Source organism: Oncorhynchus kisutch, unplaced genomic scaffold, assembly GCF_002021735.2.
Source record: "Oncorhynchus kisutch isolate 150728-3 unplaced genomic scaffold, Okis_V2 scaffold3001, whole genome shotgun sequence".
NCBI lineage: Eukaryota > Metazoa > Chordata > Actinopteri > Salmoniformes > Salmonidae > Oncorhynchus > Oncorhynchus kisutch.
In genome coordinates this window covers 13,353-38,343 of record NW_022264946.1, presented here as the reverse complement: position 1 = coordinate 38,343, position 24,991 = coordinate 13,353, and the positions used below count along the sequence as shown (strand labels likewise).

The following is a 24,991-nucleotide window of genomic DNA, read 5'->3' as shown; positions in this document are numbered from 1 at the left end:
CTCAGAAGTACCAGGATGGAAGAGCCTGAGGCAGCCTCTCAGAAGTACCAGGATGGAAGAGCCTGAGGCAGCCTCTCAGAAGTACCAGGATGGAAGAGCCTGAGGCAGCCTCTCAGAAGTACCAGGATGGAAGAGCCTGAGGCAGCCTCTCAGAAGTACCAGGATGGAAGAGCCTGAGGCAGCCTCTCAGAAGTACCAGGATGGAAGAGCCTGAGGCAGCCTCTCAGAAGTACCAGGATGGAAGAGCCTGAGGCAGCCTCTCAGAAGTACCAGGATGGAAACTCTCTCTTTACTGTTAAGGAGAGAGCCTTGTGTGGCCCAACTAGTACTCTATTCCCTATGTAGTGCACTACTTTACACCAGGGCCCAAGGTGCTTTGGTCAAAAGTAGTGCACTATAAAGGGAATAGGGTGCCATTTGGGATGCATTCAGGGAGGAGAAGGCAACGACCAGAAAGAGGTTTAAAAAGTCCCTGGTAGGCGGGCGGATCAGGCCGTTCTGGCAGCTCAGCCCCTGTTAGATGGACAGAGGGAGAGAGGTGTTCAGTCGTTGTGTTTATCCGAGGCTGTGAGGGGAGGGGCTCGTTCAGTAGTTGTGTTTATCCGAGGCTGTGAGGGGGGGGGGCTCGTTCAGTAGTTGTGTTTATCCGAGGCTGTGAGGAGGGGGGGGGGGGGGGGGGCTCGTTCAGTTGTTGTGTTTATCCAAGGCTGTGAGGGGGGGGGCTCGTTCAGTCGATGTGTTTATCCGAGGCTGTGAGGGGGGGCTCGTTCAGTTGTTGTGTTTATCCGAGGCTGTGGGGGGGGGCTCGTTCAGTTGTTGTGTTTATCCGAGGCTGTGAGGGGTGGCTCATTCAGTCGATGTGTTTATCCGAGGCTGTGAGGGGGGGGCTCATTCAGTCGATGTGTTTATCCGAGGCTGTGAGGTGGGGGATGGCTCGTTCAGTCGTTCAGTCGATGTGTTTATCCGAGGCTGTGAGGGGGGGGGCTCATTCAGTCTTTCAGTCGATGTGTTTATCCGAGACTGTGAGGGGGGGGCTCGTTCAGTCGATGTGTTTAGCGGAAGCTGTGAGGGGTGGGACTCGTTCAGTCGATGTGTTTATCCGAGGCTGTGAGGGGGGTGATCTCTGACAGGTCTTCTTGGGGGAACACCACGAAACACAGCTTCTGACCCACGTAGGTCACACACTCTGGAACAGACAGGCAGGGGGGTCAGAGACATATACAGTGAAGTCCCTGACTTCAACACGTGACTCAACATGATGGTGTTTGGGTGACTCTGGAAAAGCAGGCTTGTACTGCCCTCTAGTGGTAGATGACAACTTCATGACTAAAATGTAATTCTGTTGTAAGACGCATATCCTGCAGACGGCAGCATGTCATTCTGCTGCCTTATCAGTGTCGATGCGGAGACGGCAGCATGTCATTCTGCCTTATCAGTGTCTATACAGAGACGGCAGCATGTCATTCTGCCTTATCAGTGTCTATACGGAGACGGCAGCATGTCATTCTGCCTTATCAGTGTCGATACGGAGACGGCAGCATGTCATTCTGCTGCCTTATCAGTGTCGATGCGGAGACGGCAGAATGTAATTCTGCTGCCTTATCAGTGTCTATACAGAGACGGCAGCTTGTCATTCTGCCTTATCAGTGTCGATACGTAGACGGCAGCATGTCATTCTGCCTTATCAGTGTCGATACGGAGATGGCAGCATGTCAGTCTGCTGCCTTATCAGTGTCGATACAGAGACGGCAGCATGTCAGTCTGCTGCCTTATCAGTGTCTATACGGAGACGGCAGCATGTCATTCTGCCTTATCAGTGTCTATATGGAGACGGCAGCATGTCATTCTGCCTTATCAGTGTCGATACGGAGACGGCAGCATGTCATTCTGCTGCCTTATCAGTGTCGATACGGAGACGGCAGCATGTCATTCTGCTGCCTTATCAGTGTCGATACGGAGACGGCAGCATGTCATTCTGCTGCCTTATCAGTGTCGATACGGAGACGGCAGCATGTCATTCTGCTGCCTTATCAGTGTCTATACGGAGACGGCAGCATGTCATTCTGCTGCCTTATCAGTGTCGATACGGAGATGGCAGCATGTCAGTCTGCTGCCTTATCAGTGTCGATACGGAGACGGCAGAATGTCATTCTGCCTTATCAGTGTCGATACGGATACGGCAGCATGTCATTCTGCTGCCTTATCAGTGTCGATACGGAGACAGCAGCATGTTATTCTGCCTTATCAGTGTTGATACAGAGACAGCAGCATGTCATTCTGCCTTATCAGTGTTGATACGGAGACGGCAGCATGTCATTCTGCCTTATCAGTGTCGATACGGAGACTGTAAGTTGCTCTGACTAAGAGCGTCTGGTGAATGACCTACATGGACTTGCAATACAAGGAGTGTAGGAGTCACTCACCCACGACCCTGTAGACACATCTGGGCTTGTTCTTCCAGTGGACTCCGACGAAGTAGACGGGTACCCCGGTGAGCATGATGACGATCCCCATGCCACACACCACAGGCTCCGAGTACAGGCTGAACCCCAGCAGCACCGCCCAGAACACCAGGTAACTGATAGGGACCAACACACTCACCTGAAGGGAGAGGGGGAGGAGGGAGAGGAGAGAAGGGGAATCAGGAGAGAATAGAGGGAGGGGGGCGAGAAGAGGGAGGATGGGAAGGATGGGGGAGAGGGAGGAGGGAGAGGAGAGGGAGGAAGGAAGGAAGGACACAGAGTTAGAACTAATGCTCAGAGTACAGGCTGAACCCCAGCAGCACCGCCCAGAACACCAGGTAACTGATAGGGACCAACACACTCACCTGAAGGGAGAGGGGGAGGAGGGAGAGGAGAGAAGGGGAATGAGGAGAGAATAGAGGGAGGGGGGAGAGAAGAGGGAGGATGGGAAGGATGGGGGAGAGGGAGGAGGGAGAGGTAGGAAGGAAGGAAGTAATAGAATGACAGTTCATTTCCTGGTTTCCCATCAGTGATAGACTGACAGTTCATTTCCTGGTTTCCCATCAGTAATAGAATGACCAGTTAATTTCCTGGTTGCCCATCAGTAATAGAATGACAGTTCATTTCCTGGTTTCCCATCAGTAATAGAATGACAGTTCATTTCCTGGGTGCCCATCAGTAATAGAATGACCAGTTCATTTCCTGGTTTCCTATCAGTGATAGACTGACAGTTCATTTCCTGGTTTCCCATCAGTAATAGACTGACAGTTCATTTCCTGGTTTCCCATCAGTGATAGACTGACAGTTCATTTCCTGGTTTCCCATCAGTAATAGACTGACAGTTCATTTCCTGGTTTCCCATCAGTGATAGACTGACAGTTCATTTCCTGGTTTCCCATCAGTGATAGACTGACAGTTCATTTCCTGGTTCCCATCAGTGATAGACTGACAGTTCATTTCCTGGTTAAGGTGTGCACTAGTAAATAGTTCCCAGATATAGTAGATATAGTAGCACCAGATATAGTAGCACCAGATATAGTAGCATCAGATATAGTAGCACCAGATATAGTAGCATCAGCTATAGTAGCATCAGATATAGTAGCATCAGATATAGTAGCATCAGATATAGTATCATCAGATATAGTACCAGCAGATATAGTAGCAGATATAGTAGCATCAGATATAGTAGCAGCAGATATAGTAGCAGCAGATATAGTAGCACCAGATATAGTAGTAGCAGATATAGTAGCAGATATAGTATCAGCAGATATAGTACCACCAGATATAGTAGCAGCAGATATAGCAGATATAGTAGCAGCAGATATAGTAGCAGCAGATATAGTAGCAGCAGATATAGTATCAGCAGATATAGTACCACCAGATATAGTAGCACCAGATATAGTAGATATAGCAGATATAGTTTCAGCAGATATAGTACCACCAGATATAGTAGCACCAGATATAGTATCATCAGATATAGTATCATCAGATATAGTAGCATCAGATATAGTAGTAGCAGATATAGTAGCACCAGATATAGTAGCAGACATAGTAGCAGCAGATATAGTAGCAGCAGATATAGTAGCAGCAGATAGAGTAGCAGCAGATATAGTAGCAGCAGATATAGTAGCAGCAGATATAGTAGCAGTAGATATAGTAGCAGCAGATGTAGTAGCATCAGATATAGTAGCATCAGATATAGTAGCAGCAGATATAATAGCACCAGATATAGTAGTAGCAGATATAGTAGCATCGGATATAGTAGCATCAGATATAGTAGCATCAGATATAGTATCAGCAGATATAGTAGCATCAGATATAGTAGCACCAGATATAGTAGTAGCAGATATAGTAGCACCAGATATAGTATCATCAGATATAGTATCACCAGATATAGTAGCACCAGATATAGTAGCAGCAGATATAGTAGCAGTACATATAGTAGCACCAGATATAGTATCACCAGATATAGTAGCACCAGATATAGTAGCACCAGATATAGTATCAGCAGATATAGTAGCAGTACATATAGTAGCACCAGATATAGCAGATATAGTAGCATCAGATATAGTAGCACCAGATATAGTAGCACCAGATATAGTAGCATCAGATATAGTAGCACCAGATATAGTAGCACCAGATATAGTAGCATCAGATATAGTAGCACTAGATATAGTAGCATCAGATATAGTAGCAGCAGAAATAGTAGCAGCAGATATAGTAGCATCAGATATAGTAGCAGCAGATATAGTAGCAGCAGAAATAGTAGCAGCAGATATAGTAGCATCAGATATAGTATCACCAGATATAGTAGCAGCAGATATAGTAGCAGCAGATATAGTAGCATCAGATATAGTAGCACCAGATATAGTATCAGCAGATATAGTAGCAGCAGATATAGTAGCAGCAGATATAGTAGCAGCAGATATAGTAGCACCAGATAGAGTAGCAGCAGATATAGTAGCACTAGATATAGTAGCTATAGTAGCACCAGATATAGTAGCAGCAGATATAGTAGCAGCAGATATAGTAGCAGCAGATATAGTAGCAGCAGATATAGTAGCAGTAGATATAGTAGCAGATTTAGTAGCATCAGATATAGTAGCATCAGATATAGTAGCACCAGATATAGTAGCATCAGCTATAGTAGCATCAGATATAGTAGCAGCAGATATAGTAGCATCAGATATAGTAGCAGCAGATATAGTAGCAGCAGATATAGTAGCAGCAGATAGAGTAGCAGCAGATATAGTAGCAGCAGATATAGTAGCAGCAGATATAGTAGCAGCAGATATAGTAGCAGCAGATATAGTAGCAGATAGAGTAGCAGCAGATATAGGCCTGCTGTACCTTGATGGGTCGTAGCAGGTTGGGTCTCTTCCAGCGATAGTACAGCAGGCCAGCGATGGTCACTCCATAGGACAGGAAGTTAATAAACGACACATAGTTGATCAGGTTGTGAGTCTCTCCGATACACAGGATCACAATGGTGGCTCCGCACTGTGGAGGAGGAGGAGGGAAGCAGAGGTCAATGAACATAGACATTATACACAACGCTATATAACACAGCCCTGGGGTTTGGGGCTATAGGAACTAACACAGCCCTGGGGTTTGGGGCTATATGAACTAGAACAGCCCTGGGGTTTGGGGCTATAGGAACTAACATAGCCCTGGGGTTTGGGGCTATAGGAACTAGTACAGCCCTGGGGTTTGGGGCTACAGGAACTAACAAAGCCCTGGGGTTTGGGGCTATAGGAACCAGTACAGCCCTGGGGGTTGGGGCTTTAGGAACTAACACAGTCCTGGGGTTTGGGGCTATAGGAACTAGCACAGCCCTGGGGTTTGGGGCTATAGGAACTAACACAGCCCTGGGGTTTGGGGCTATAGGAACTAGCACAGCCCTGGGGTTTGGGGCTATAGGAACCAGTACAGCCCTGGGGGTTGGGGCTTTAGGAACTAACACAGCCCTGGGGTTTGGGGCTATAGGAACTAGCACAGCCCTGGGGTTTGGGGCTATAGGAACCAGTACAGCCCTGGGGGTTGGGGCTTTAGGAACTAACACAGCCCTGGGGTTTGGGGCTATAGGAACTAGCACAGCCCTGCGGTTTGGGGCTATAGGAACCAGTACAGCCCTGGGGGTTGGGGCTTTAGGAACTAACACAGCCCTGGGGTTTGGGGCTATAGGAACTAGCACAGCCCTGGTGTTGGGGCTTTAGGAACCAGTACAGCCCTGGGGTTTGGAGCTATAGGAACAGTACAGCCCTGAGGGTTGGGGCTATAGGAACTAACAAAGCCCTGGGGTTTGGGGCTATAGGAACTAACACAGCCCTGGGGTTTGGGGCTATAGGAACTAGCACAGCCCTGGGGTTTGGGGTTATAGGAACTAACACAGGCCTGAGGTTTGGGGCTATAGGAACTAACACAGCCCTGGGGTTTGGGGCTATAGGAACTAGCACAGCCCTGGGGTTTGGGGCTATAGGAACTAACACAGCCCTGGGGTTTGGGGCTATAGGAACTAACACAGCCCTGGGGTTTGGGGCTATAGGAACTAACACAGCCCTGGGGTTTGGGGCTATAGGAACTAGCACAGCCTTGGGGTTTGGGGATATAGGAACTAACACAGCCCTGGGGTTTGGGGCTATAGGAACTAGTGCAGCCCTGGGGTTTGGGGCTATAGGAACTAACACAGCCCTGGGGTTTGGGGCTATAGGAACTAACACAGCCCTGGGGTTTGGGGCTATAGGAACTAGTGCAGCCCTGGGGGTTGGGGCTATAGGAACTAACACAGCCCTGGGGTTTGGGGCTATAGGAACTAACACAACCCTGGGGTTTGGGGCTATAGGTACTAACACAACTGTGGGCAAATGCAGGCAAGAATGGGGCTAATTTACACAGACTAGCAGAGTGGGAATAGGGGTGTAGTAATTTACACAGACTAGCAGAGTGGGAATAGGGGCACAGTAACTTACACAGACTAGCAGAGTGGGAATAGGGGCGCAGTAATTTACACAGACTAGCAGAGTGGGAATAGGGGCGCAGTAACTTACACAGACTAGCAGAGCGGGAATAGGGGTGCAGTTTTTCAGGTGGATCATGGCCAACAGGTAAGGCAGGTGACCCTCTCTGGCTCCAGAGAAACACAACCTGGGGAGAAACAGGACCAGAGCGTTAGGTTGGAGAGTGATGCCAGCAACACCAGGGTTGGAGAGTGATGCCAGCAACACCAGGGTTGGAGAGTGATGCCAGCAACACCAGGGTTGGAGAGTGATGCCAGCAACACCAGGGTTGGAGAGTGATGCCAGCAACACCAGGGTTGGAGAGTGATGCCAGCAACACCAGGGTTGGAGAGTGATGCCAGCAACAACAGGGTTGGAGAGTGATGCCAGCAACACCAGGGTTGGAGAGTGATGCCAGCAACAACAGGGTTGGAGAGTGATGCCAGCAACAACAGGGTTGGAGAGTGATGCCAGCAACAACAGGGTTGGAGAGTGATGCCAGCAACAACAGGGTTGGAGAGTGATGCCAGCAACAACAGGGTTGTGGGTTGGAGAGTGATGCCAGCAACACCAGGGTTGGAGAGTGATGCCAGCAACACCAGGGTTGTGGGTTGGAGAGTGATGCCAGCAACACCAGGGTTGGAGAGTGATGCCAGCAATACCAGGGTTGGAGAGTGATGCCAGCAACAACAGGGTTGTGGGTTGGAGAGTGATGCCAGGAACACCAGGGTTGTGGGTTGGAGAGTGATGACAGCAACAACAGGGTTGTGGGTTGGAGAGTGATGCTAGCAACACCAGGGTTGTGGGTTGGAGAGTGATGCCGGCAACACCAGGATTGTGGGTTGGAGAGTGATGCCAGCAACACCAGGGTTGTGGATTGGAGATTGATGCCAGGAACACCAGGGTTGTGGGTTGGAGAGTGATGCCAGCAACAACAGGGTTGTGGGTTGGAGAGTGATGCTAGCAACACCAGGGTTGTGGGTTGGAGAGTGATGCCGGCAACACCAGGATTGTGGGTTGGAGAGTGATGCCAGCAACACCAGGGTTGTGGGTTGGAGAGTGATGCCAGGAACACCAGGGTTGTGGGTTGGAGAGTGATGCCAGCAACACCAGGGTTGTGGGTTGGAGAGTGATGCCAGCAACACCAGGGTTGTGGGTTGGAGAGTGATGCCAGGAACACCAGGGTTGTGGTTTGGAGAGTGATCCCAGCAACACTAGGGTTGTGGTTTGGAGAGTGATGCCAGCAACAACAGGGTTGTGGGTTGGCGAGTGATGCCAGCAACACCAGGGTTGTGGGTTGGAGAGTGATGCCAGCAACAGGTTGACAGGTTGAGAACCACTGACTATATTGGGGTGGTCCCTCAAGGAGAGGTTGAGAACCGCTGACTATATTGGGGTGTTCCCCCGAGGAGAGGGTTGAGAACCACTGACTATATTGAGGTGGTCCCCTGAGGAGAGGTTGAGAACCACTGACTATATTGGGGTGGTCCCCCGAGGAGAGGGTTGAGAACCACTGACTATATTGGGGTGGTCCCCCTGAGGAGAGGTTGAGAACCGCTGACTATATTGGGGTGGTCCCCTGAGGAGAGGTTGAGAACCACTGACTATATTTGGGCTGTCCCCTGAGGAGAGGTTGAGAACCACTGACTATATTGGGGTGGTCCCCCTGAGGAGAGGTTGAGAACCACTGACTATATTGGGGTGGTCCCCCGAGGAGAGGGTTGAGAACTGCTGACTATATTGAGGTGGTCCCCTGAGGAGAGGTTGAGAACCACTGACTATATTGGGGAGGTCCCCCGAGGAGAGGGTTGAGAACCACTGACTATATTGAGGTGGTCCCCCGAGGAGAGGTTGAGAACCACTAACTATATTGGGGTGGTCCCCCTGAGGAGAGGTTGAGAACCGCTGACTATATTGGGGTGGTCCCCCGAGGAGAGGGTTGAGAACCACTAACTATATTGGGGTGGTCCCCTGAGGAGAGGTTGAGAACCACTAACTATATTGGGGTGGTCCCCTGAGGAGAGGTTGAGAACCACTAACTATATTGGGGTGGTCCCCCGAGGAGAGGGTTGAGAACCACTGACTATATTGGGGTGGTCCCCTGAGGAGAGGTTGAGAACCACTAACTATATTGGGGTGGTCCCCCTGAGGAGAGGTTGAGAACCACTGACTATATTGGGGTGGTCCCCCGAGGAGAGGTTGAGAACCACTGACTATATTGAGGTGGTCCCCCTGAGGAGCGGTTGAGAACCACTGACTATATTGGGGTGGTCCCCCTGAGGAGAGGTTGAGAACCACTGACTATATTTGGGCTGTCCCCTGAGGAGAGGTTGAGAACCACTGACTATATTGGGCCGGTCCCCCGAGGAGAGGGTTGAGAACTGCTGACTATATTGAGGTGGTCCCCTGAGGAGAGGTTGAGAACCGCTGACTATATTGGGGTGGTCCCCTGAGGAGAGGTTGAGAACCACTGACTATATTGGGGTGGTCCCCCGAGGAGAGAATTGAGAACCATTGACTATATTGAGGTGGTCCCCGAGGAGAGGTTGAGAACCACTAACTAAATTGGGGTGGTCCCCCGAGGAGAGGTTGAGAACCACTGACTATATTTGGGCTGTCCCCTGAGGAGAGGTTGAGAACCACTGACTATATTGGGGCGGTCCCCCGAGGAGAGGGTTGAGAACCGCTGACTATATTGAGGTGGTCCCCTGAGGAGAGGTTGAGAACCACTGACTATATTGAGGTGGTCCCCCGAGGAGAGGGTTGAGAACCACTAACTATATTGGGGTGGTCCCCTGAGGAGAGGTTGAGAACCACTAACTATATTGAGGTGGTCCCCCTGAGGAGAGGGTTGAGAACCACTGACTATATTGAGGTGGTCCCCCGAGGAGAGGTTGAGAACCGCTGACTATATTGGGGCGAGGAGAGGGTTGAGGACTGCTGACTATATTGGGGTGGTCCCCTGAGGAGAGGGTTGAGAACCACTGACTATATTGAGGTGGTCCCCTGAGGAGAGGTTGAGAACCACTGACTATATTGGGGTGGTCCCCTGAGGAGAGGTTGAGAACCACTAACTATATTGGGGTGGTCCCCTGAGGAGAGGTTGAGAACCGCTGACTATATTGGGGCGAGGAGAGGGTTGAGGACCGCTGACTATATTGGGGTGGTCCCCTGAGGAGAGGGTGAGAACCACTGACTATATTGAGGTGGTCCCCTGAGGAGAGGTTGAGAACCACTGACTATATTGAGGTGGTCCCCTGAGGAGAGGGTTGAGAACCACTAACTATATTGAGGTGGTCCCCTGAGGAGAGGTTGAGAACCACTGACTATATTGAGGTGGTCCCCCTGAGGAGAGGTTGAGAACCACTAACTATATTGGGGTGGTCCCCTGAGGAGAGGTTGAGAACCACTAACTATATTGGGGTGGTCCCCTGAGGAGAGGTTGAGAACCACTGACTATATTGGGGTGGTCCCCTGAGGAGAGGTTGAGAACCACTAACTATATTGGGGTGGTCCCCCTGAGGAGAGGTTGAGAACCACTAACTATATTGGGGTGGTCCCCCTGAGGAGAGGTTGAGAACCACTAACTATATTGGGGTGGTCCCCTGAGGAGAGGTTGAGAACCACTGACTATATTGGGGTGGTCCCCTGAGGAGAAGGTTGAGAACCACTAACTATATTGGGGTGGTCCCCTGAGGAGAAGGTTGAGAACCACTAACTATATTGGGGTGGTCCCCTGAGGAGAGGGTTGAGAACCACGGACTATATTGGGGCCCTGAGGAGAGGTTGAGAACCACTGACTATATTGGGGCCCTGAGGAGAGGTTTGAGAACCACTGACTATATTGGGGCCCTGAGGAGAGGTTGAGAACCACTGACTATATTGGTCCCCTGAGGAGAGGTTGAGAACCACGGACGATATTATGAGACTATTAGTACCTGGATGAAGTGAAGAGATAGCCGTTGATTCCTCCGAATGTAGACAGAGCTACAGAGATGGGCATCACCCAGGAGAAGACGCCCAGCAACTTCTCACCAAATGTCTGTAGAAAACCATTCAACAATCATTAAACAACCTTTAAAAAACAAACAAACAATAAAACAACAATAACCACAGAAAGTTAACTGTTAAATAACCATATTTATTTGTTTATTATGGATCCCCATTAGTTCCTGTTGTCAAGGCAACAGCTACTCTTCCTGGGGTTTATTATGGTTCCCCATTAGTTCCTGTTGCCAAGGCAGCAGCTACTCTTCCTGGGGTTTATTATGGTTCCCCATTAGTTCCTGTTGCCAAGGCAGCAGCTACTCTTCCTGGGGTTTATTATGGTTCCCCATTAGTTCCTGTCAAGGCAGCAGCTACTCTTCCTGGGGTTTATTATGGATCCCCATTAGTTCCTGCCAAGGCAACAGCTACTCTTCCTGGGGTTTATTATGGATCCCCATTAGTTCCTGTCAAGGCAGCAGCTACTCTTCCTGGGGTTTATTATGGATCCCCATTAGTTCCTGTTGCCAAGGCAGCAGCTACTCTTCCTGGGGTTTATTATGGATCCCCATTAGTTCCTGTCAAGGCAGCAGCTACTCTTCCTGGGGCTTATTATGGATCCCCATTAGTTCCTGTTGCCAAGGCAGCAGCTACTCTTCCTGGGGTTTATTATGGATCCCCATTAGTTCCTGTTGCCAAGGCAGCAGCTATTCTTCCTGGGGTTTATTATGGTTCCCCATTAGTTCCTGTCAAGGCAGCAGCTACTCTTCCTGGGGTTTATTATGGATCCCCATTAGTTCCTGTCAAGGCAGCAGCTACTCTTCCTGGGGTTTATTATGGATCCCCATTAGTTCCTGTTGCCAAGGCAGCAGCTACTCTTCCTGGGGTTTATTATGGATCCCCATTAGTTCCTGTCAAGGCAGCAGCTACTCTTCCTGGGGTTTATTATGGATCCCCATTAGTTCCTGTCAAGGCAGCAGCTACTCTTCCTGGGGTTTATTATGGATCCCCATTAGTTCCTGTTGCCAAGGCAGCAGCTACTCTTCCTGGGGTTTATTATGGATCCCCATTAGTTCCTGTCAAGGCAGCAGCTACTCTTCCTGGGGTTTATTATGGATCCCCATTAGTTCCTGTTGCCAAGGCAGCAGCTACTCTTCCTGGGGTTTATTATGGATCCCCATTAGTTCCTGTCAAGGCAGCAGCTACTCTTCCTGGGGTTTATTATGGATCCCCAACACAACATGTAATAAAACACTACTCTTTACCACCTGGACAAGAAGGAACACCTACTTTGAGAATGCTGTTCACTGACTACAGTGTTCAACACCGTAGTGCCCTCAAAGCTCAGACCCTGGGATTAAACACCTCCCTCTGCAACTGGATCCTGGACTTCCTTACGGGCCGCACCCAGGTGGTAAGGGTAGGCAACAACACATCTGCCACGCTGATCCTCAACACAGGGGCCCCTCAGGGGTGGGTGCTCAGTCCCCTCCTGTACTTCCTGTTCACTCATGACTGCGTGGGCAGGCACGACTCCAATACCATCATTGAGTTAGCCGACGACACAACAGTGGTAGACCCGATCACCGACAACGATGAGACAGCCAATAGGAAGGAGGTCAAAGACGTGGCCATGTGGTGCCAGGACAACAACCTCTCCCTCAATGTGATCAAGACAAAGGAGATGATCGTGGACTAAAGGAAAAGGAGGACCATTCTCATCAACCGGGACGTAGTGGAACAAGAGCTTCAAGTTCCTTGTTGTCCACATCACCAACAAACTAACATGGTCCAAGCACACCAAGACTGTCATGAAGAGGACACGACAAAGCCTAAAGTTTGGCATGTGTCCTCAGATCCTCAAAACGTTCTACAACTCCACCATCGAGAGCATCCTGGTTGCATCACCGCCTGGTTTTGCAACTGCTCGGCCTCCGACCGCAAGGTACTACAAAGGGTAGTGCGTACGGCCCAGTACATCACCGGGGCCAAGCTTCCTGCCATCCAGGACCTCTAAATCAGGCGGTGTCAGAGGAAGGACCTATAAATTGCCAAAGACTCCAGCCACCCTATAGTCATAGACTGTTTTCTCTGCTACCGCACGGCAAGCGGTACCGGCCAACAGGACCCTGAACAGCTTCTCCCTCCAAGCCATCAGACTGATCAATAGTTAGTCTGGGTAACTATTGGTTAACTATCTAACTATCTGCACTGACGCTTTTCTACAAACTTCTTTAACTAATTACATCCTTTACCCCTACCTACAGTATACTGCTGTTACTGTCTATTATCTATCCTTTACCCCTACCTACAGTATACTGCTGTTACTGTCTATTATCTATCCTTTACCCCTACCTACAGTATACTGCTGTTACTGTCTATTATCTATCCTTTACCTCTACCTACAGTATACTGCTGTTACTGTCTATTATCTATCCTTTACCCCTACCTACAGTATACTGCTGTTACTGTCTATTATCTATCCTTTACCCCTACCTACAGTATACTGCTGTTACTGTCTATTATCTATCCTTTACCTCTACCTACAGTATACTGCTGTTACTGTCTATTATCTATCCTTTACCCCTATCTACAGTATACTGCTGCTAGTGTCTATTACCTATCCTGTTGCTTAGTTACTTTATTCCTAGTTATATGTACATATCTACCTCAATTACCTCGTACCCCTGCACATTGACTCAGTGCTTGTACTTCCTGTATATAGCCATGCTATTACCTGGTACTTCCTGTATATAGCCATGCTATTACCTGGTACTTCCTGTATATAGCCATGTTATTACCTGGTACTTCCTGCATATAGCCATGGTATTACCTCGTACCCCTGCACATTGACTCAGTACTGGTAGCCTGTGTATATAGCCATGTTATTACCTCATACCCCTGCACATTGACTCAGTACTGGTACTTCCTGTATATAGCCATGTTATTACCTCGTACTTCCTGTATATAGCCATGTTATTACCTGGTACTTCCTGTATATAGCCATGTTATTACCGGTACTTCCTGTATATAGCATTGTTATTACCCGGTACTTCCTGTATATAGCCATGTTATTACCTGGTACTTCCTGTATATAGGCTTATTATTGTTACTCATTGTGTATTTATTACGACTTCATTATTAAGTGTTATAACGTTTCTATTATTTTATTTATAGATGAATTAATTCATTAATTCTCACCACGGCCACGGCGTTGGATGCCAACAGCTCTTCGGGGGTCATGGAGGAGAAGTATGCAATGTTGGTCAGAGTGTAGACTAACGTCACCAGGGGAATGGATATGTAGATAGCCCGGGGCAGGTTCCTGAGATAAGAGACATATTTTACAGTAATATACCAAGTTCCTGTAAAACTGTACATTATATTACAGTAATATGTAGATAGCCCGGGGCAGGTTCCTGAGATAAGAGGCATATTTTACAGTAATATACCAAGTTCCTGTAAAACTGTACATTATATTACAGTAATATGTAGATAGCCCGGGGCAGGTTCCTGAGATAAGAGACATATTTTACAGTAATATACCAAGTTCCTGTAAAACAGTACATTATATTACAGTAATATGTAGATAGCCCGGGGCAGGTTCCTGAGATAAGAGACATATTTTACAGTAATATACCAAGTTCCTGTAAAACTGTACATTATATTACAGTAATATGTAGATAGCCCGGGGCAGGTGCCTGAGATAAGAGACATATTTTACAGTAATATACCAGGTTCCTGTAAAACAGTACATTATATTACAGTAATATGTAGATGGCTGGGGGCAGGTTCCTAGAGTAACAGGTAACATATTACAATACAATGCAGTGAGACAGTCAACTCATTAGACAGCAGTGAGACAGTCAACCCATTAGACAGCAGTGAGACAGTCAACTCATTAGACAGCAGTGAGACAGTCAACTCAGTAGACAGCAGTGAGACAGTCAACCCATTAGACAGCAGTGAGACAGTCAACCCATTAGACAGCAGTGAGACAGTCAACTCATTAGACAGCAGTGAGACAGTCAACTCAGTAGACAGCAGTGAGACAGTCAACCCATTAGACAGCAGTGAGACAGTCAACCCATTAGACAGTCAACCCATTTGACAGCAGTGAGACAGTCAACCCATTAGACAGCAGTGAGACAGTCAACTCATTAGACAGCAGTGAGACAGTCAACTCATTAGACAGCAGTGAGACAGTCAACTCATTAGACAGCAGTGAGACAGTCAACCCATTAGACAGCAGTGTGACAGTCAACCCATTAGACAGCAGTGAGACAGTCAACTCATTAGACAGCAGTGAGACAGTCAACTCATTAGACAGCAGTGAGACAGTCAACCCATTTGACAGTCAACGCATTAGACAGCAGTGAGACAGTCAACTCATTAGACAGCAGTGAGACAGTCAACTCATTAGACAGCAGTGAGACAGTCAACCCAATAGACAGCAGTGAGACAGTCAACCCATTAGACAGCAGTGAGACAGTCAACTCATTAGACAGCAGTGAGACAGTCAACTCATTAGACAGCAGTGAGACAGTCAACTCATTAGACAGCAGTGAGACAGTCAACCCATTAGACAGCAGTGTGACAGTCAACCCATTAGACAGCAGTGAGACAGTCAACTCATTAGACAGCAGTGAGACAGTCAACTCATTAGACAGCAGTGAGACAGTCAACCCATTAGACAGCAGTGAGACAGTCAACTCATTAGACAGCAGTGAGACAGTAAAGTTAATGAATATAATCTGAGCATCTAAGCAATAAGGAAACTGCCGCAACATGACCACACGTAAAGTCCATTTAACAACAGGTGCTCTTCCACTTTCCACCACCAGATGGCGATATGACGATACAGTTCGTTGCGCTCCGATTCTCCACCCTTCTCCTGAAGTGTGCACTTGGAAAAATCGCTTCAGCTAATGTTTAGAGCAGACCAATGCTTTGAAATTCATAACAGGGAGTGTGCAAGCGCACACCTTGTTAGAAGAGTAAAAAATTGGGACGTAACCTACATCTAGAGGTCTAGAGGTCTATCCTGATTAAATTGGGACGTAGCCTACATCTAGAGGTCTAGAAGTCTATCCTGATTAAATTGAGACGTAGCCTACATCTAGAGGTCTAGAGGTCTATCCTGATTAAATTGGGACGTAGCCTACATCTAGAGGTCTAGAGGTCTATCCTGATTAAATTGGGACGTAGCCTACATCTAGAGGTCTAGAGGTCTATCCTGATTAAATTGGGACGCAGGCTAAATCTAGAGATCTATCCTGATTAAATTGGGACGTATCCTAAATCTAGAGATCTATCGTGATTAAATTGGGACGGAGCCTAAATCTAGAGATCTATCCTGATTAAATTGCGACGGAGCCTAAATCTAGAGATCTATCCTTACTTGCGTGGCTCCACCACCTCCTCAGTGACGTAGTTCAGGAAGTTCCAGCCGCTGAAGGCGAAGGAGGCCTGGAGGAAAGCCAGAGCTATCTGACCGACAGAGGGGTCCCGTGTGAACTCAAACGCCTGACTGGGTCTCAAAGCATCATAGTGACCTGGTGGGAGGGAGGGAGAGAGAGAGAGAGAGAGAGAGAGAGAGAGAGAGAGAGAGAGAGAGAGAGAGAGAGAGAGAGAGACAGAGAGACAGAGAGACAGAGAGACAGAGAGACAGAAAGAGAGAGAATTAACACACACTACAGAGCCCCAGGACAGCAGCACAATTAGACCTAACCAAATCATGAGAAAACAAAAAGATAACTACTTAACACATTGGAAAGAATTAACAAAAAAACAGAGCAAACTAGAATGCTATTTGGCCCTACACAGAGAGTACACAGCGGCAGAATACCTGACCACTGTGACTGACCCAAAATTAAGGAAAGCCTTGACTATGTACAGACTCAGTGAGCATAGCCTTGCTATTGAGAAAGGCCGCCGTAGGCAGACCTGGCTCTCAAAAGAAGACAGGCTATGTGCTCACTTCCTAACCTCCTGCCCAATGTATGACCATATTAGAGAGACATATTTCCCTCAGATTACACAGATCCACAAAGAATTCGAAAACAAATCCAATTTTGAAAAACTCCCATATCTACTGGGTGAAATTCCACAGTGTGCCATCACAGCAGCAAGATTATGTTGTCTACCTCACTTGTTGTCTACCTCACTTGCTTTGGCAATGTTAACACATGTTTCCCATGCCAATAAAGCCCTTGAATTGAATTGAATTGAGAGAGAGAGGGAGAGAGAGAGAGAGAGAGAGAGGGAGGGAGAGAGAGAGAGAGAGGGAGAGAGAGAGAAGAGAGAGAGAGAGAGAGAGACAGAGAGAGAGAGAGAGAGAGAGAGAGAGAGAGAGAGAGAGAGAGAGAGAGAGAGAGAGACAGAGAGAGAGAGAGAGAGAGAGAGAGAGAGAGGGAGGGAGAGAGAGAGAGAGAGAGAGGGAGAGAGAGAGAAGAGAGAGAGAGAGAGAGAGAGAGAGAGGGAGAGAGAGAGAAGAGAGAGAGAGAGAGACAGAGAGAGAGAGAGAGAGAGAGAGAGAGAGAGAGGGAGGGAGAGAGAGAGAGAGAGGGAGAGAGAGAGAAGAGAGAGAGAGAGAGACAGAGAGAGAGAGAGAGAGAGAGAGAGAGAGAGAGACAGAGAGAGAGAGAGAGAGAGAGAGAGAGAGCAAGTGAGTAGTGAGACAGTAGTGATTCAACATGTGACCAGACGGAGAGACAGATCACACAGTGTTTAATGGCAGACAGATACTCCCTGATACACAGTGTTTAATGGCAGACAGATCACACAGTGTTTAATTGGCAGACAGATCACACAGTGTTTTATTGCAGACAGATCACACAGTGTTTAATGGCAGACAGATACTCCCTGATACACACAGTGTTTAATGGCAGACAGATACTCCCTGATACAGTGTTTAATGGCAGACAGATACTCCCTGATACACAGTGTTTAATGGCAGACAGATACTCCCTGATACACAGTGTTTAATGGCAGACAGATCACACAGTGTTTAATTGGAAGACAGATCACACAGTGTTTAATGGCAGACAGATCACAGTGTTTAATGGCAGACAGATCACAAAGTGTTTAATTGCAGACAGATCACACAGTGTTTAATTGGCAGACAGATCACACAGTGTTTAATGGCAGACAGATCAGTGTGGTTAATGGCAGACAGATCAGTGTTTAATGGCAGACAGATCAGTGTTTAATGGCAGACAGATCCGTGTTTAATGGCAGACAGATCAGTGTTTAATGGCATACAGATCAGTGTTTAATGGCAGACAGATCACACAGTGTTTAGTGGCAGACAGATCACACAGTGTTTAATTGGCAGACAGATCACACAGTGTTTAATTGGCAGACAGATCACACAGTGTTTAATTTCAGACAGATCACACAGTGTTTAGTGGCAGACAGATCACACAGTGTTTAATTGGCAGACAGATCACACAGTGTTTAGTGGCAGACAGATCACACAGTTGGACTGATGTGATATTTTAAATGGAGCACGCTCGGCTCACACTTTGTCTCTCTCTGGTTTCTACGATTCCTTCCCATGTCAGAAGATTAGCTGAGACAACAATACTTCTACTGGGATACACCGTCAGGTCACGAACTCTCTGGCTGCCTAAAATCCAGCCCAAACCGGATGAGGTCCAATGTCTGTATGTTTGATTCAGATCCCGAACGCTGCCTCTCTGGCTGCCTAAAATCCAGCCCAAACCGCATGAGGTCCAATGTCTGTATGTTTGATTCAGATCCCGAAGGCTGCTTCTCCAAAGCCTTGTTCTACACAGAATGTTTTAGTTTTCAAATCAGTTTGGTTTTTCAAAATCCGTTTTGGAATACCGACTACTGTCCAAACAGGAAGTGACAAAGGGACCAAAATCAGAGTTGTTGTGTGTTCAGACTGTAGTAATTTGCTGTAACATACTTACGCTAGTTGTCACGGTAACGGCCGGTGTGTGTGTGTGTGTGCAGTGGTGTTGGCTGATTGGTGGTTGTGCTTCCTCTCAGGTCAGACGTTGGTATGTACCAAGCTAAGGTGACAACAATGTCCGCCAGCAGCCATCAGGCCAGGAGTTTAATCTCCCAGCAGCCACCAGGCCAGGAGTTTAATCTCCCAGCAGCCATCAGGCCAGGAGTTTAATCTCCCAGCAGCCACCAGGCCAGGAGTTTAATCTCCCAGCAGCCACCAGGCCAGGAGTTTAATCTCCCAGCAGCCACCAGGCCAGGAGTTTAATCTCCCAGCAGCCACCAGGAGGGAGCAGAGGAAGGGTTGTTATTGATCTGAGACGCTGATTGAGGGAAGCCTCCTGACGTGGCAGGATTCATATTGGATATCTGTTTGTTTTGGACAGGATCAGATCTGCCTGTTGTATAATATTGTTTTGGACAGGATCAGATCTGCCTGTTGTATAATATTGTTTTGGACAGGATCAGATCTGCCTGTTGTATAATATTGTTTTGGACAGGATCAGATCTGCCTGTTGTATAATATTGTTTTGGACAGGATCAGATCTGCCTGTTGTATAATATTGTTTTGGACAGGATCAGATCTGCCTGTTGTATAATATTGTTTTGGACAGGATCAGATCTGCCTGTTGTATAATATTGTTTTGGACAGGATCAGATCTGCCTGTTGTATAATATTGTTTTGGACAGGATCAGATCTGCCTGTTGTATAATATTGTTTTGGACAGGATCAGATCTGCCTGTTGTATAATATTGTTTTGGACAGGATCAGATCTGCCTGTTGTATAATATTGTTTTGTCAACCATTTGAACATTGATAAGCTGCTTGGTCTGGTCTCAGCTGAACTCCCCTGGACTCCTGGTAAGTCATCTCCTTCATCTACACCAGGGGTTAGTAAGAGTCTCTATGATTCAGGCGTCTGTGACAATACAAAAGATTTCTGCACATTTTCCCAGTAAATGACCAAGGTGATGTTGTTCCTTTTAGCGTGATATCATATATTTATGGACAATAATTATAATTCTGCACACAAAATACCTATAAAGACAAAGATGTTTATAACTAATCCAAGATAGAGCACAGCCTGTTGTTTCCAATGGGAGATAAATGAATCATAGTGGGCAGAACAAGTAAGGAGGTGGGCAGATCCAAGCACTGAGTTAGCGAGATTCTATGTATTTGCATATTTCTGTTAGGGAACGCCTACTTTGTGAGGTGAGCGTGTGTGAAATAACTCAATTAGCCCTTTTTCGCTCTTTCTGAAGAACGCAATTTAAAAAAACTTTGACAAAGAGTAAAGTCTACAAAACTTAGTCCACTCTGTTCATAACAGACTAGAGTTTTGGAAACAAAAAAAAGGTATTGAGATCAAATGTTTAATCAATGAGAAAATGTACAGAATGTCAGCCAAAATAACATCTCACGCCATCTTTTCCCCTGCTGCCAGCCACTGGGCTTCCTCTCATCACCATCTTTCCCCTGCTGCCAGCCACTGGGCTTCCTCTCATCACCATCTTTCCCCCGCTGCCAGCCACTGGGCTTCCTCTCATCACCATCTTTCCCCCACTGCCAGCCACTGGGCTTCCTCTCATCACCATCTTTCCCCTGCTGCCAGCCACTGGGCTTCCTCTCATCACCATCTTTCCCCCACTGCCAGCCACTGGGCTTCCTCTCATCACCATCTTTCCCCTGCTGCCAGCCACTGGGCTTCCTCTCATCACCATCTTTCCCCTGCTGCCAGCCACTGGGCTTCCTCTCATCACCATCTTTCCCCCGCTGCCAGCCACTGGGCTTCCTCTCATCACCATCTTCCCCCTGCTGCCAGCCACTGGGCTTCCTCTCATCACCATCTTTCCCCTGCTGCCAGCCACTGGGCTTCCTCTCATCACCATCTTTCCCCCGCTGCCAGCCACTGGGCTTCCTCTCATCACCATCTTTCCCCCACTGCCAGCCACTGGGCTTCCTCTCATCACCATCTTTCCCCCGCTGCCAGCCACTGGGCTTCCTCTCATCACCATCTTTCCCCCACTGCCAGCCACTGGGCTTCCTCTCATCACCATCTTTCCCCCGCTGCCAGCCACTGGGCTTCCTCTCATCACCATCTTTCCCCTGCTGCCAGCCACTGGGCTTCCTCTCATCACCATCTTTCCGCCGCTGCCAGCCACTGGGCTTCCTCTCATCACCATCTTTCCCCTGCTGCCAGCCACTGGGCTTCCTCTCATCACCATCTTTCCCCTGCTGCCAGCCACTGGGCTTCCTCTCATCACCATCTTTCCCCTGCTGCCAGCCACTGGGCTTCCTCTCATCACCATCTTTCCCCTGCTGCCAGCCACTGGGCTTCCTCTCATCACCATCTTTCCCCCGCTGCCAGCCACTGGGCTTCCTCTCATCACCATCTTTCCCCTGCTGCCAGCCACTGGGCTTCCTCTCATCACCATCTTTCCCCTGCTGCCAGCCACTGGACTTCCTCTCATCACCATCTTTCCCCTGCTGCCAGCCACTGGACTTCCTCTCATCACCATCTTTCCCCTGCTGCCAGCCACTGGGCTTCCTCTCATCACCATATTTCCCCTGCTGCCAGCCACTGGGCTTCCTCTCATCACCATCTTTCCCCCGCTGCCAGCCACTGGGCTTCCTCTCATCACCATCTTTCCCCTGCTGCCAGCCACTGGGCTTCCTCTCATCACCATCTTTCCCCTGCTGCCAGCCACTGGACTTCCTCTCATCACCATCTTTCCCCTGCTGCCAGCCACTGGGCTTCCTCTCATCACCATCTTTCCCCCGCTGCCAGCCACTGGGCTTCCTCTCATCACCATCTTTCCCCCGCTGCCAGCCACTGGGCTTCCTCTCATCACCATATTTGGTAGTGAATGGAAACGCCAACAAAAAGCTTCACATTTATACATCCGGTGAAATATCTGGCTCGTTATTCTATCTGTGGTAGTGTCTAGACACGTCCACCAGGTGGAAGCAGAGGCTATTCATTTCCTCACTCCTGTCATGTGACCTGAAGTTAATGACTGTAATCAGTAGGGTGAGGAGCATCCTAAAGAAGCAGTTGAAGCTCACATTTATCCTGTGACTCAGAGATAGACAATTATAAGGACAGCTGGCAAGTGAGAACAAAAGCGACTCTTATTTGTGACACTGAGATTCCTTTTGGGGTTGAAAGTGAACGCTTCAAGAATGTTTAACTCTAGTTTATCAGAGGGGTCAAATTACATCGGTGTTCAACCTCTGTGTGTGTGTCCGTGTGTCTCAGACCTCTGTGTGTGTGTCCGTGTGTCTCAGACCTCTGTGTGTGTCCGTGTGTCTCAGACCTCTGTGTGTTTGTCCGTGTGTCTCAGACCTCTGTGTTTGTCCGTGTATCTCAGACCTCTGTGTTTGTCCGTGTATCTCAGACCTCTGTGTTTGTCCGTGTGTCTCAAACCTCTGTGTATTTGTGTCCGTATGTCTCAGACCTCTGTGTTTGTCCATGTGTCTCAGACCTCTGTGTTTGTCCATGTGTCTCAGACCTCTGTGTGTTTGTGTCCATGTGTCTCAGACCTCTGTGTTTGTCCGTGTGTCTCAGACCTCTGTGTTCGTCCATGTGTCTCAGACCTCTGTGTTCGTCCATGTGTCTCAGACCTCTGTGTGTTTGTGTCCGTGTGTCTCAGACCTCTGTGTTCGTCCATGTGTCTCAGACCTCTGTGTGTTTGTCCGTGTGTCTCAGACCACTGTGTGTTGGTCCGTGTGTCTCAGACCTCTGTGTGTTTGTCCGTGTGTCTCAGACCTCTGTGCGTTTGTCCGTGTGTCTCAGACCTCTGTGTGTTTTGTCCGTGTGTCTCAGACCTCTGGGTGTTTGTCCATGTGTCTCAGACCTCTGTGTTTGTCCGTGTGTCTCAGACCTCTGTGTGTTTTGTCCGTGTGTCTTAGACCTCTGTGTGTTTTTGTAGTTTTTCAAGTGATTGCCTATCCAATATACAGTGTCTAAGGGGTCATATTGCACTTCCTAAGGCTTCCACTAGATGTCAACAGTCTTTAGAACCTTGTTTCAGGCTTCTACTGTGAAGGAGGGGGGAATGAGAGGGGATTGAGTCAGGTGTCTGGCAGAGAGCCACGGGCTCGTGACACGCGGTCATGAGAGAGTTACCTCGCGTTCCATTGCTTTTCTACAGACAAAGGAATTCTCCGGTTGGGACATTATTGAAGATTTATGTTAAAACATCCTAAAGATTGATTCTATACTTCGTTTGATATGTTTCTACGACCAGTAATATAACTTTTTGGACTTTTCATCCGACATTTCCGCTGGACCTGCACGTTTGTTTCCCAAACACCCTAACAAAAGAAGGTATAAAAGAAGGTGCATTCTGATGAAGAACATCAAAGATAAGTGAATATTTATAATGCTATTTCTGACTAATGTTGACTACACAACATGGTGGATATCTCTTTAGCTGCTTTGGTCTCTGAGCGCCGTCTCAGATTATTGCATGGTTTGCTTCTTCTGTAAAGTTTTTTTGAAATCTGACACAGCGGTTGCATTAAGGAGAAGTGGATCTAAAATTCCATGCATAACACTTGTATCTTTAATCAATGTTTATTATGAGTATTTCTGTAAATTGATGTGGCTCTCTGCAAAATCACCGCATGTTTTGGAACTACTGAACTTAACACGTCAATGTAAAATGCAATTTTTGGATATAAATATGAACTTTATCGAACTAAACATGCATGTATTGTGTAACATGAAGTCCTACGAGTGTCATCTGATGAAGATCATCAAAGGTTAGTGATGAATTTTATCTCTATTTGTGCTTTTTGTGACTCCTCTCTTTGGCTGGAAAAATGGCTGTGTTTTTCGGTGACTTGGTGGTGACCTAACATAATCGTTTGTGGAGCATTCGCTGTAAAGCATTTTTTTAATCAGACACTGACTGGATTAACGAGAATTGCATCTTTAAAATGGTGCCTAATACTTGTTTGGTTGAGAAATTAGATTTATGAGATTTCTGTTGTTCAAATTTGGAGCCCCGCTAGCAGAACCCCGTTCCCAGACAGGTTAAACTGATAACTACAGATATGTAGAATGATTTGGCAACGGAACTGTGTGTGCCTGTCTGCATACGAGTGTGTGTGTGTGTGTGTGTGTGTGTGTGTCCTCACCTCTGCAGATCTGCACCAGTCCCACAGCTATGATGAGTCCCAGAGCCAGCAGCTTGGCCACTGTGAACACATCCTGGATCCTGGTGGCCCAGCGCACGCTGGAACAGTTTACCCACGTCAGGAACACTGGGACAGAGAGACAGAGAGGTGACTAACCATGTACTCTAACCCAGGAACACTGGGGCAGAGAGACAGAGAGGTGACTAACCATGTACTCTAACCCAGGAACACTGGGACATAGAGACAGAGAGTTGACTAACCATGTACTCTAACCCAGGAACACTGGGGCAGAGAGACAGAGAGGTGATTAACTATGTACTCTAACCCAGGAACACTGGGACAGAGAGACAGAGAGTTGACTAACCATGTACTCTAACCCAGGAATACTGAGACAGAGAGACAGAGAGGTGACTAACCATGTACTCTAACCCAGGAACACTGGGACAGAGAGACAGAGAGTTGACTAACCATGTACTCTAACCCAGGAACACTGGGACAGAGAGACAGAGAGGTGACAAACCATGTACACTCTAACCCAGGAACACTGAGACAGAGAGACAGAGAGTTGACTAACCATGTACTCTAACCCAGGAACACTGGGACAGAGAGACAGAGAGGTGACAAACCATGTACACTCTAACCCAGGAACACTGGGACAGAGAGACAGAGAGTTGACTAACCATGTACTCTAACCCAGGAACACTGGGACAGAGAGACAGAGAGGTGACAAACCATGTACACTCTAACCCAGGAACACTGGGACAGAGAGACAGAGAGTTGACTAACCATGTACTCTAACCCAGGAACACTGAGACAGAGAGACAGAGAGGTGACTAACCATGTACTCTAACCCAGGAACACTGGGACAGAGAGAGGTGACTAACCATGTACTCTAACCCAGGAACACTGGGACAGAGAGAGGT

The 24,991-nt window shown here is 47.9% G+C and overlaps 1 protein-coding gene across 1 annotated transcript; it reads right to left on the bottom strand.

The window, feature by feature from the left end:
• Nucleotides 1–677: 677 nt before the first annotated feature.
• On the bottom strand, nt 678–24,219 carry LOC109887697 (asc-type amino acid transporter 1-like; the record flags this gene model as incomplete). Its single annotated transcript, XM_031820081.1, has 8 exons — nt 678–1,186; nt 2,424–2,601; nt 5,313–5,462; nt 7,010–7,106; nt 10,897–11,000; nt 14,144–14,267; nt 16,344–16,497; nt 24,069–24,219. Coding segments are annotated over 8 exons (1,062 nt in total), but the record flags the coding sequence as incomplete, so codon positions are not given.
• Between the last annotated feature and the right edge of the window lie 772 nt (nt 24,220–24,991).